Source organism: Furipterus horrens, unplaced genomic scaffold (genome assembly GCF_987537825.1).
Source record: "Furipterus horrens unplaced genomic scaffold, mFurHor1.1.pri manual_scaffold_5, whole genome shotgun sequence".
In the NCBI taxonomy this organism is placed as follows: Eukaryota; Metazoa; Chordata; class Mammalia; order Chiroptera; family Furipteridae; genus Furipterus; species Furipterus horrens.
The window spans coordinates 183,179,594-183,193,051 of NW_028327175.1; the positions used below are offsets into that span (position 1 = coordinate 183,179,594).

The 13,458-nt window shown below is 46.2% G+C and overlaps 1 protein-coding gene across 2 annotated transcripts in view; it reads right to left on the minus strand.

Annotated features, from left to right (window-relative positions):
• Positions 1-13,458, minus strand: part of SH3PXD2A (SH3 and PX domains 2A) — a 220,794-nt gene that overhangs the window by 136,477 nt on the left and 70,859 nt on the right. For both annotated transcript variants that reach the window (XM_090278545.1, XM_090278546.1), the window contains exon 3: positions 1,985-2,060. In XM_090278545.1, coding sequence (XP_090134671.1) covers positions 1,985-2,060 — 76 coding nt within the window. The remainder of the gene's footprint in view (positions 1-1,984; positions 2,061-13,458) is intronic.

The window sequence follows — 13,458 nt, forward strand, 5'->3', positions numbered from 1 at the left end:
TGCTCTAGACAGTGTCACCCACTGTGCACAGGTCACAGGTATGTGGGGGCTGGAAGGGGCCCTATGCTTGCCTTTTCCTGGGAGTTGGGGGTGGCATGGGCCAGGTGACTTTGTTTATGAACAGCTGTCATTTATTGAGCATTTACTACACGACAGGCACTGTGCAAAGTGCTTCACATGAATCCTTTTCATCCTCACCACAATCCTATAAGAGCACCTATAAGGGAGGCCCCCAGTCCTGTGGCAACTGTCAGGTAATCCTCTCCTGGGGTAGCGTGTGTGGAGGGAACCCCGGCCCAGCAGTCAGAGATAAGAGTTCTGGTGTTGTCTACACTTCCTGGCTGTTGGCTTGTGCAAGTCTATTAGCCTCCTTTGGCCTCAGTTTGCTAGTCAGTAAACTGGGAGGATGAAATGAGTTGCTTATGTGGCTGTGCTGTGTCACATGCTGGGCACGCATTAGAAGCTGCTTATGATAAAGGCTAACTAACATTTATTTAGGTCCCACTAGAGGCCAGCCATAGGTCTAAGCACCTAAATATTCATTTCATCCCTACAACAGCCCCATGAAGTAGACATTATTATCATCCCCACCTTCCAGATGAGAAAACTGAGGCATAAAGAGCATTTGAGCCCTGTCTGGTGTGGCTCAGTGGATTGAGTTCCAGCCTGAGAACCAAAGGGTTGCTGGTTCGATTCCCAGTCAGGGCACATGCCTGGGTTGTGGGCCAGGTATCCAGTTGGGGGCACACAAGAGGTAAACACACATTGATCTTTCTCTCCCTCTCTTTCCCCCTCCCTTCTCCTCTCTAAAAATAAATAAATAAAATCTTAAAAAAAAAAATAAATAAAAAGCATTTGAAAACCACCAGAGCCAGGGTTTCCAGAGGGTGAAGCCAGGCAATCTGACACCCGAGACACTGGACTGTGGTAGCAGCAGGACAGAAGCCTTGTGCTTCACCCCACCCTCCAACCCCACCCAGGCTTCCAGGTCAGCTCCAGGCTCCCCTCTTTCAGGAGGCCTTGGCTGCCTTCCTCAGCTCACCACAAGCTCCTTCTCCAATGAAAACTGGAATTTCACAGTGGCAGAGAGGGTCACAGCCTGTCGTAACTGGTTCTCTAACTAGGGAGTTGGTCTTGTCTCTCTCTCAGTAGCTCGAAGATTCCTTAGAGAACAGAAACAAGTCCAGATCTCCCCAGACCCCCCAGGTCGCCCCAGCCGCCACCCCGGGAACTTATGCCTGGGCCTGGCACAGGCTGAACCCCTTAGCAACACCCATGGATTGAATGACAATGGGATGCTCTTTCCCTAAAGCAGTGGCCCCTTCTTCTTGAGCAAACAGGCAGCCTTCATGCCCAAGGCCAGGTCCACCCAGCACCAGGGCACCCACTGGTTTCATGTTGGCTCTGGGACACTTGTGTCCATAGCATCCCAGCTGGGGTCTGAAGCCCCTGGTGGTCAGAACAGCTGGACTCTACTGGAGAAACATCTAAGATCATTACAGACCTGAGTGTTGGACATTCTAAATTCCCTCATCATAGCGCCAAGGCGGGCAGGGAGGGCATGGAGCCTTGCCTGGGTAATGGTGCTGGGAGGACTGGCGGAGAGCAGTCAGGGAAGTGCGCTCCATTTCAAGTTCTCCATGAGTGCAATGGGAGCCGCTGAAAAGAATTCTGCCTGCAAGTGTTTGTGCTTTTAGAGGAGAACTTGATCTCTGTGCTTTTTGTAAAAAGAACCCTAAGTCCAAGAGCTTGAGAAACTCCTCAGCAGTCACATGGCCCAGGGCCAGAGATGGCCCTGGGATGGTGGGAGAGGACCCTATGAGGACAGTGCAGGGGCCTTCAAAATCCTGGGGAATTGTTAACATGCAGATTCCTAGGCCTGATGTGCACAGAATTTCTGGCTTAGGAGCAGGCTTTTCTTGGCCCAGGGACTGCCCCTCCCAGGCTGCCCCCTATCCCACCAGCAGGGCCATCGAAAGCTTACCTGGGAGGAAGGGGATGATTCTCTGCTTGGGGTCCTTCTGTCCACCTTCGATGGGAAACTTATCCAAAAGCTGCATCTGAAACGCCAGACAGAGGGACAGGACTCAGAGACTGGAATGGCCCTCTGTACTCCTTACCCGCTCCACTCCACGCCACCACTCCGGGGCCTCACTGTCCTCACACGGATGAGTGACGCCTCAAAGCCCTCATTTCACAGACGATTACCGAACCACATGGGGCATGAGAGGGAGGCCAGAGCTCTCTAGGCATCAAAGGGGGTCTCTGAGCAATCTTGAGGAAGGATGGGGGCCCAGGGGGAGGAGTCCGCAGATGCCCCTGAGCAGGCTTTCAGACCAGGCTGCAAGTAGTCCTTCTAGAAGCTTCTCTGGGCCCAGTTTCTTTACATTGTATGCTGCAGGAGCCCTTGAGCCACCTGCCATTCCAAACCCTCCTGGGCCAGGATGGAGGAAGGCCCTGCCTGATACTTCAGATAAATCCACCTTCCAGAACATATTCTATGGAAACAGACCCAGATGCTATTTTCATTGCAAAACCAAATCCAGCCCTTTGCCCCCCAAGGCTGGAAGAACCCCCTCCTTCGTTTCCTACCTTCCCACCCTGAGATCGCTGCTGTTTTTCCAGGGACAGACCCACTGGAAGAGTTTCCAGGGTTCTGGAGGAACAATGTATTTTTTTTCTTCTGCAGTTCTGGGCTGAAATTCTGTATAAACTGGAAAAACACACAGAAGACAGGATGGCCAGGGCTGCGGCCCCTGTGTGAGTGGTTCATCTCCCTTCAGAGGCACAGGCACAGCTGGGCGGAGTGCAGAGGGCGGGGCTAGCCCTGCGGACCGCCCTGCGGGCCCAGCTGCGTGACCCTGAGCAAAGCCCAGGCACTCCCTCGGTTGACCCTCAGGCGCCTCATTGGTAAAATGAGGAAGATCAGTCACATGACAGCTGAATCCATTTCTTCCTTCAAATATTGTATTAGTTGAGCATCTACTTGGTGCACTGGGCACTAATAAAGGGGCAGTAAAGAAAAAATATAAAGCCTCTGCCCTCAGAGTTTTTACATTTTCGTGGAGGGAGACAAGCAGTAAACAAATAATATGTACGCTGGGGGGAGGGGGGCTAAATGCTATGAAGACAAATGAATTAGGGTAAGTGTTGAAAATGAGCCTGGTTGTTCTTTACTACAGGGTGGTGAGGAAGGCGAGTCAGAGGGCAATTCAGCGGAGACCCACAGGAAGTGCAGAAGCAAGCCACATCGGAAGGGGACAGGGAAGTGCAGTGTTTCTAGGCTGGGGAAAGAGGAAGTGCAAAGAGCCTGGAAAGGCCAGCATGGCTGCAGGGGAGCGAGCGAGGGACCCAGGTATGGGCAACAAGAACCAAGAGGCAGGACCTCCCAGATCATGAAGAGGATGGCTTGAGCTACAGGGCAGTGAATGGGCCACAGAGTGAAAGGACCCTTTTGACTGTGGCTTGGATCAAAGTGCTAGCACTGGAGCTGGCGAAAGTGGTCCTGTGCTTGATTTCACATGTGTGCGCATGTGCACTATGCCTACCCATCCACCCATCCATCCAGCTCTAACGCGTGACTTTAAGATTCCCTCTTGCACAATCATTATCCAACATACACAGGCTATTTAGAGCCCATACATGAAGGGCGGGTCATTGTCGGGTTCCATTCAAAACAAAACAGAGACTCTGCACCATTATTAATTTTCACTTCCCTGAACACAGGCTGAAATTTATGAAAAGCTGGCTTGTGAATTTTCAAACCCTAGGTCTGTCTCTCAAACACTCAATAATTACCTGCTACATGAAAACAGGGCCACTGTGCCATGATGCTATAAACTTGTAGTGAGGACTTAAGAAAAAAATTGAAACATTTTCAAATGAATTCTACACAGAGTAGGACTCTGACATTTTTTCTTTTTTCTGATTTTCCTCGCCCATTTTTTATTTTGTAAATTTTATTTCTGTATCATACAAAAATTCACGTTCACCGAGGGGAAAAACTAGAAATTAGAGAAGCAGTGGTTAATCCAAAAGAGAGTAAAAACCACTCAAAATCGTTTCCCCTGCAAAAGCAGCATTAATATTTTGGGACATAAATCCTTTCCAGACATTCCAGGCACGTAGATAAAATGAGCTCGGCGATACTCTTACGCTATGTAATGAGCACACTCCCGCGTCCGTGAATACCTCCATTGCGGCATTCTTAATCGTGACACAGAATTCAATGTTTGGATGGGCTGTGGTATATTTAGCTACTTTCCTGCTGTTGGATATTTAGGTTGTTCCCAACTTTTCAACACTATATGTAACACTATAGTGAAGATCCTAGCCCACGCATCCATGTACACCTCTTTACTACTTTTTCCATTTTTGTTTCAATTTGTTGAAACTGAAGCCTATTTATAGGTGCCTTAAATCTTTCTGGAAGAAGACTGAGAAACAGACAGGTAACTACTATGTGTAGGCCAGACCTGGACCTCTGAGCAATGGCTCCACAGAATCCCTGAGGAAGAGTATGGAGACATCTGCAGAGAAAGGCAGGCCCAGTAACATGCCCTGATGTGATTTGCCCTCTCAAACCACATTTCTCTTGAAAGAAGGTCACCAGCTCTGCCTAACAAACTGGGGGACTTACCCAAGTTGGGGTTCAAAGGGAGTAGGTTACAAAAACTTGAAATTTCCTATCAGGTCTGACACACACTTGTTCTCTGACTCCTGAATTCTTTTTCAGATCTAAGATTCTGAGATGCTCGTTAACAGTGCATAGGAAACGTGGTGCCAAGGGTAGGCGGGGGCAGGCAGGATTCAAGCACTCAGCCCTTTTCTTCCAAAATATACGCTGTGTACCTGCTAGATGCTAGGCCCTCTGTAGGTGCTACGGAGAAGGTAAGTCACAGTCTTTCCATGAAGGAGTTCACGATCTAGATCTAGAGCAGAGGGATTCCCAGCCTTCAGCACACATATGAAGCCTCTGCCAACACATTAAAATGCAGGATCTGATTCAGTAGGTCCAGCAGGAGCCTGGGATCCTGCATTTCTACCAAGCTCACAGGTGGTGCTAAAACTGCTGGTCTGTGGACCAAGTTTCTAAAACAGTAAAAAACAAAAAAGAAAGGAATGCAAAATACCTCATTAACAATTTATGTACTGATTGCATGTTGAAATGATATATGATATTTTGGATATATCAGGTTTTATAAAAATGCTTTAGGAATGATTTCACCTGTTTTCTTTTACATTTTTAAGAGGCTACTAGAAAATTTTAAACTACAATGTGGTTCAGATTATTATATTTCTATTAGGACAGGCTGCTCTACAGCAAGACGATCCTCAAAGTATAGTTTGAAATCTGCCCATACCTGATTTGCCTGAGGGTGTGAATGTTTGTTAAAAATGCTGTTTCCTGGGCCCCATGGAGAAGTTTGTGAACCTTTCTCCTGGTGCTAGAAACAGACAAGTTCTTGAGTGACAGAGAATGATGAGGACATGAGAGCTGAAGGAGGGGGTCAAGGAAGGCTTCCTGCAGGAGGTAAAGCCAGCTTGGCAGAGTGACAGTCTCATGCCCTGTGCCTTTCCCGCTAAAGAGCAGTCCAAATCCCCTCAATGGGTTCCTGAGCCACCTGGAAGGCTAGGGTCATCTGTCAGCCCAGGAGATTTGAGTTTTCCCTCAAAAGGCTCCTCGGAGGATGCTTTGCAGCTGGGCTCTCCTTCTTCCATTACAGATTCTCCTCTCCCCCCACCTCTGGCTTAAACAGGGCCCTCCTGGGGCCAAGATGAGCCCGTCTCCTGAGAGTATGCCGTCTACAGGTCCTGTCCAGAGCCACGAGCACCCAGCTGGCCTGCTCCTTTCCAACCCTAGCTCTCAGGTGCCGAGCCAAGCCACACCTGTCATTAATCCCACCACCACTGCTGAGCCAGCAGAGCCTTGGTGTCTGTCCTCTCTGTCATCCCTGAGGCTCACCACTAACCAGCTGCCTGCCATATTCTCTTTGCCCACAGGTCATACTCCAAAGAAAGCAAATCCCCTTGTTCAGACTCCAGAGCAAACCAAATAAAGGCGGCCCAGCTGAGTTTACTCAGTGTGGGGGGCTCGCAAACTGCACTGTTCAGCGTCTATGGCAGAGCGGTGGGCGGTGGAATAAAGAATAAACATCTGGGGCCATGTTTGATATACAATCCAAATGTCACCCCACCGGGGAGGCCAGGCAGGCTGCAGAGTGGTCCTGTAGCCTGGTCGGTGCCCAAATTGCAGGGCTGGGTCCGATAGATAAAACACTCAGTGAAAGGTTAAGGGAGGCTGTCTCCTGAAAAGGCCTCCCCAGGCCTTCCGTGAGGAGGAAGCCTGGGTGCGTGGGCAGGGAGGAAGGAAGGCTCCGCCCAGCACAGACTTCTGCTGCGGCCACCTTTTGGGGCAGGAAGTGGATTCTCCTGTCACTCCAGCAAAGGCCTGACTCAGGATAGAAGAAAAAAGCAGGGCCCGTTGCCAGGGTCCTTCCTAGAGAGAGAGGCGTTCGGCTAATGCAGCCCTTTGCAACCACATCAGAACCTCTCAGTGTGTGGAGGATGCCGGGCTGTTTATCTAAGGGGTGGATAGTGTGAGAGATACAGGACAGCCTGGCTCCGAGAGCCAGGCGCCCCCACACCCGCCAGAGAAGGCTGAGTCAGCAGCTCTTCTAAGGCAGGCCCGAACAGCAACAAACACCGGAGAGGAGAGAGAAGTGTGGGCCCCGGGTCCAGCTGGGGCACATCTGTAAACCAAGAGGCTAACTCCTCGCTCTTCCAAGAGGGTGGAGGTCCCAGGAACTCCAGCTTTGGGCTCCAGTCCTCAAACCTTAATCCACTTTTTTCAGCTCAGGAACAAAGGGAACATTACTACAAGAATCTGGTGGTACCCTGACCTAGAAATTCCCTTTACAAAGAGGCAATGGCACCCAATCTCCCTGGGGATTGACCATAAAGAGACCAACGGAAACCTCTGCATTGGTTTGTCCAGTCTACTGACTGAGTGAGGGCTTACCAGTCCCTGTGGTAGATACCAGGGACACATCAGGAAGAATCACAGAGACAGAGAGGGACAATAGTGCTATGTGTGGCTTTCCTTAACATTCTCATCCATTGTGGCCTGAAATGTGCTTCCCAGTTCTCTTCCTTCTTTGGTGACCTTATCAAGCGACATCTACTCTGGATGACCTTCTTAGACCATCCCAGTCTAAGCTCACACCACCTTTCTTTGAATTCAAAAAGCTCTCCTGGTTTGAATTCCCTATTTTAGTACTTCACAGTCTTTTATGTGTTTTTTTTTTTTGTCTAAATTCTCTCATTGCGCATGGGGAGCCTCTTTCTCTTTGAAAGGCATTAGCACCCTTGTAGAGAGCATCAGCTCACTATAAATGACTTGGTTAGGATGTATTTTCCTTTTTAAATACTGCTGGACTTGATTTGCTAATACTTTTGTGAGGAATTTTGCATCTATGTCCATTATGGATATTATTCTGGTTTTTCTTTTCTTATAATGTCTTTATCAGGTTTTTTTTAAGTATATTTTACTATGTTGTTAGAGTAGTCCCAATTTTTTTTCCCTTTGCTCCCCTCTGCCCAGTATCCATCTTCCCTCCAGCAATCCCACCCCCCTTAGTTCATGTCCATGGGTCGTGCATATAAGTTGTTTGGCTTCACCCTTTCCTATATTATTCTTAACATCCCCCTGTCTATTTTGTACCAACTCCACTGAGAGACCGGCAGTTTCTGCCTCCATCCCAACCCCCACTGGTCTGCACAGTCAGAAGCAATGGGGCTTGATTTTCCCCGGTGCTAGGACTGAGAGTTGTGTAGTCTGGTGAGGAGCTGGGAATGTCCCCAGGTGTCCCTCCTGACTTTTTAAAACGTGGGACTGTGCTTTCTGCCAGCCTGCCGCTGCTGCCACCACTGCTGCCACCACACTGCATCCTCTCCGCCCCTCCTACTTGTCTGGATGAGTATTTCTTCTTTATATCTTTGTTTGCTGGACTTCCATGTAGTTTGATTTTCTGGAACTTCTGGTTGTTTCTAGTTTTGAGGTAGTTGTATTCTTTCTTTTCTTGGACGGAGACGCAGCGTGTCTGTCTACGCCTCCATCTTCGCTGGAAGTCCTTATCAGGTTTTGATACCAAGATTATGCTGGTTTCATATGAGCTGGAAACATTCCTTCCTCCTAAGAGTTTGTGTATAAAATGGTATTATTTCATCCTTAATGTTGGATAGAATTTACCAGTAAAACTATCTGGGTTGGAGCTTTCTTTGCAGGAAGGTATTTGATTATAAAGTCAATTTATTTAATAGCTATAAAGGCACTTAATTTTTTTTTTTTTGAGTCAACTTTGGCAAGCTCAATTTTTCAAGAAATTTGTCCATTTCATCTAACTTATTGAATTTATTGGCAGAAAATTGTTACTAATGTTCCCTTATTATTGCTTAACTTGAAGTAATAGCTTCTCTTTCATTCCTGATATGGATTTGTGTTTTCTCGCTTTCTCTCTTTGATTATTCTTGATAAAAGTTTATCAATTTTATTAATCTTTTCAAATAGCCTGTTTTGGGTTGTTTGTTTTCTTTATGGTTTTCTGCTTTTCAATTTATTATTTCTGTTCTCATTTTATGATTCCTTTCCTTCTACTTATTTTAGGCTTAGCTTTAGATTTTTTCTTGAAGTGGAAATTTAGATTGTTGATTGTAAACCTTCTTTTTAAATTTAGGCATATAAAGATATAAAATTCTCTCTGAACAGTGCTTTAGCAGCAACCCGCAAATTTTCATGTGTTTCAATCAATATGTTTTCATTCAGTTCAAAATATTTTAAAATTTCCTTTGTGGTTTCTTCTTTGGGCTCACAGACTCAAGAAACTTGACCCACTCCAAAGACAAGAAACATAAAAAAAAACTATACCAAGGCACATCGTAAGCAGATTACTCAAAATCAATAATATAGAGAAAAATCTTAAAAGCAGCCATTGAAAAATAGACATATTTACCCTTAGAGGACCAAAGATAATGACAACAAAGATTTCTTGTTGGAAAAAATGCAAACAAGAAGACAGGGGAAGGCTGTGACACTGTGAGGTCCTGAGGAACTTCGACCTTGACTCCAGCCACAGCTTTGCTTCACATTAGGGAAGCTCAAGTATGGACTAAGTCCAGCCAAGTCCTCCACATCCACAATATGAAGATCTTTTCATCTATCAGTTGGTGAACAAATCATTTATTATGCCAACTGGGAAGCTTTTGAGAGTTAAAGTGAGTGCTGGTAATAATTATGTTAGAGCAAGAGGTGATTAATGGGGTCCTGTGGTTCCCCTAACTAGGAGTTTCCAGCATCTAGCACAGGTCCTGGTATAAAACAGGTGCTCAGTACATGTCTGATGGTAAAAGTAACATTTATTGAGAACCTTATGTTAGGTATTGTGCTTATCTCATTTAATTCTCCTACCAACTTTTCGAAGGAAAAGTTATTACGCTATTATTATGCTATTTTCCAGAAAAAGAAACCTAAACACAGAGAGATTAAATAGTTTGCCACACTAGCAAGGTGTGGAACTGGAATTCAAACCCAGGCAATATGGCCCCTTGACCACCACCATCTGAATGAATAAATTCAATGGAAGAAAGAAGTCAGAAGTTTCACCATTAGGGTTACATTTCTAGTAAAGTTCACTCACAGTATAAGAATGGCACATCATTAGAAGATCTATTAATATAATTTACTACATTATCAAATAAAGGATAAAAACTGTATGATTGGTCTCACATTACAGATAAAGTATTTGATAAAACTCAATATCCATCTATGAGTTTTTAAAATTTAACAAACAAGAATAGGAATAAGCTTTTTTATTCTGAAAATGTTTGTCTACCCAAAACAATCCTCAGTGAAGAAGCAAAAGAAGGACGCTGCCCACTATCACTACTTCTATCCATTATGGTACTAATGATCCTTGCCAAGATATTAACACAAGAAAAAGAAATGAGAGGCACACAGACTGACTGAAAAGGAAAAAAGTAAACCATCAGTATTCACAACCAATATAAAACTATGTACAAAATCAAAGAGTACCCTCGAGAGATGCATATCTTTGGACCTAAAGGTCATTTACACTCTTATTAAAAAGAAATTAACCCCTAGAAGGTATAACACACTAGGCTTAAAAGAGAAAATAACATCAAAAAGTTCTGGAAAGGATAGTGATGATGGTCACACACCAATTTGAATGCACTTAATGCCAGTGAACTGTACACTTAAAAAAAAAATAGGCTAAAATGGTAAATTTCGTATTATGTATATGTTACCACAATTTTTAAAATAGTATGTTTTATCTTATGTATATTTACCATAATAAAGAGAAAACAGGGGTGGGGAGAGAGGATAAGATCCTACGGCTGCAAAGCATGGCACGGACTAGGAGGAGTCGTTAAGCATTCTCTCCTGCAGCATCCATGGGAAGAGCGTGAAGCAGAGGATTCAACTTTTAAGCCAGGGCTCCAAACTGCACCGGCTGACTGAATGACCCATTACAAAACACTTATCCTTGGCCACACAATTGGGGAAGATGATGCAGCTCACAGGGAGGATGTGAGAACCCCAAGAGGATGCGGTGGTGTTCTATAAACAGAAAGGAGCGACATAGGCATGAGGCAGCATGGCAGTTACTCAGAAAGTTCCAAAAAAGAGGTGAGTTTGAGGATGAGTAGACATGAGCGATACAGACTTTCTTGGCAAAATCACTACAACCATTAGGGAACAGAGCTGACACTCCAAGTATCCCTGAGACAGCAGCCAGGGAGAGAGACAGGAGGCAGAGAGGACTTGTCCACCCTGGCAAGCAACTGCATGCATTGGCTGCATTTGGCTGCTGGGGCATGGGCCTTCACCACGCTGAAGCCAAGACTCAGGGTGCAGGACAGCACACCCCAGCTTTGAGAGGGAGGCCTGTCCAACTTCCAAAAGTCCTTAATAAGTCTAGAAGGTCTTCCCTGACCATTTTCTAAAAAACATGCAAGCCTTCACTTCTTCAAATCCCTTTCCAATCAAGTCATTACCCACTATGCCCCCTGCACTGCATTAGTGTGACTCAGAGAGTATAAGTCACGGTCCTTGGCCCGACTGGGAGCTGGGAGAGCCAGGGCACAGGGATTGACCTAGTAGCGCTGAATGAGTGTCAGCCTGCTGAGAGGCATGAAAAGCCATGCCATGCAAGTTTGGGCAAGGATGAGATCAGTGTGGCTGGGCTGAGCAAAACAGACTTCTCAGACAAGGACACAAATAAAGGATAGCCGCAGAAAAGGGAAGGTGGCTTTCCAGAGGGAGAAATGGCATATACAAGAGCTTGGCACTGGGAGGGTCAGGACTGCTACATGAAGCAGTCAGGTCGGAGTGAACGGACTTGTTCATGGATTCCATGAAATGTCACCATGTGTCAGAGAAAGTGATGGGATCCAGGGCGGAGGCTCTTGATAATTTATTCCAGCAAGCTGGGGATGACTATATGGTTGGCATCAGAGCTGGATAAGAACAGATACCCACAGGCAGAATTAGAACATTTTAAAGCACTAGAAATGGGACAAGGTGGAGAAAGAGTCATTTCCAGAACTCATCTGGAGGACAGTATTGCATGTGGTTGGAGTCTCTGGGGTGGGGGGTGGGATGGCAGGAGAGATGCCCCAGATGCCTACTCAAGTAGTAACACTCACTAAACTGCTGCCTACAGCAGCTGGATCTGGTGATGGATTGGTCATTTGCTTTGCTATCTGAGATGAACCTATCAACAACCTTAAGTGAGTGTGTGTGTGTGTGTGTGTATGTGTGTGTATTTTCCCACTATATTAACCTGCGTATGTGTGTATTTTCCCACTGTATTAACCTGCTAGGGTTGCTGTAACAAAGTACCCACAAACTGAATGGCTTAAATGACAGAAATTTTTGGTCTCAGTCCTAGAGGCTAGGAGTCCAAGATCAAGGTGTTGGCAGGGGTGGTTTCTCCTGAGGGCTGTGCAGGAGGATCTGTTCTATGTCTCTCCCCTCACTTCTGATGGTTTGCTGGCAATCTCTGGCGTCCCTTGGCTTCGAGAAGTATCACCTCTATCTCTGTCTTCATCTTCACATGGCGTTCTCCGTGTGTGCCTGTCTGCATCCAAATTTCCTCTTTTTTATAAAGACATCAGTCATTAAATGAAGGGGCCCACCCTACCCCAGTATGACCTCATCTTAACTAATTACATCTGCAAGAACCCTATTTCCAAATAAGGTCACATTCTGGGGTCCTAGGGCTTAGGACTTCAACATTTGAATTTGGGGGCTGGGACACGCAAGACTCCAACCAATAACACCAATGCACATTAAAACCCTGCTGTTAAACGAGGAAAGACTTGCCCATATTCTACTACCAGAAAAGTCTCTTCCTGAACTCACAGTGATGCCTGCTCAACACTTTGGAAAATGTACATAATAACAATAAATAGTGTACAGATAGTCAGATCTGGATTCAAATCAGTTGCCTCATCTGTAAAATGGGGACAATGATAGAATCTGCCTGATAGAGTGGGTGAGAGGATTAAATGAGAAAATGTGTGTGAAGTGCTTGGCACAGAGCCTGGCCCAGATTAAGTGCCCATAAACGTTAGCTAGTATTATCATTACTGTCATCATTATCACTCTATGATGACGCCAGGCTGTGTCCCCAATGCCAGGCAGAGTGCTTGGGAAACTATAGCCCTGATCAGAGAGGCAGCAGGGAGCCCATGAGGTGAAGTTGAATCTGAGAGGTGTCTTGGCCAGGCCTGGCATGGCTATTAGTGTCTAGGGTCCCCATGGGAGCTGTCCAGCTGGTGTGCGTGGGCCTGGCTTAGGGAGGAGGCCTCCGGCTCTCCCAGCAGCCCATCAGGTACTTGGGGGCTGGCTGGGCTGTGTTTCACATTAATATACCGGGGCCTGGGATAATAGCCCAACACTCACTGTGAGATGCATGCAGAGCAAGGAAAGCAAAGGTGTGCAGGACAATGCCATCCCAGGGGGACTTCTGCAGGCTAAAAGGTGTCCAAACCAGTGGCTACATGTGTCCCCTTGAAACTACCACTGGTCTCAATCCATGTACCCCAACCATGCTGACCCACAGCCTTCAGAGAAACAACATTCAATGGGTATTAAGAGAGGAACGTTCCAGTCCAGTCCAGGCAGCGGCAGCCTTATCTGTGAAATACTTGCCCTGTCTCCATGGATGCTGTAAAGATCCAAGGAGAAGACACGTGAAAAGGTGCTGCCAAATGCCAGATGCAATTATTCCTATTTCACTTCTCTGAGCCTACACTACTTATCTGTGAAATAGGGTCAAGTTTATTTTCTCCTTCCTGGGGCCTGATGAGAAGTTGAAAAGGGAAAATGTGTACATAAAGCATTTTAACACATGTCAGAAATGGGGGAAACTATCA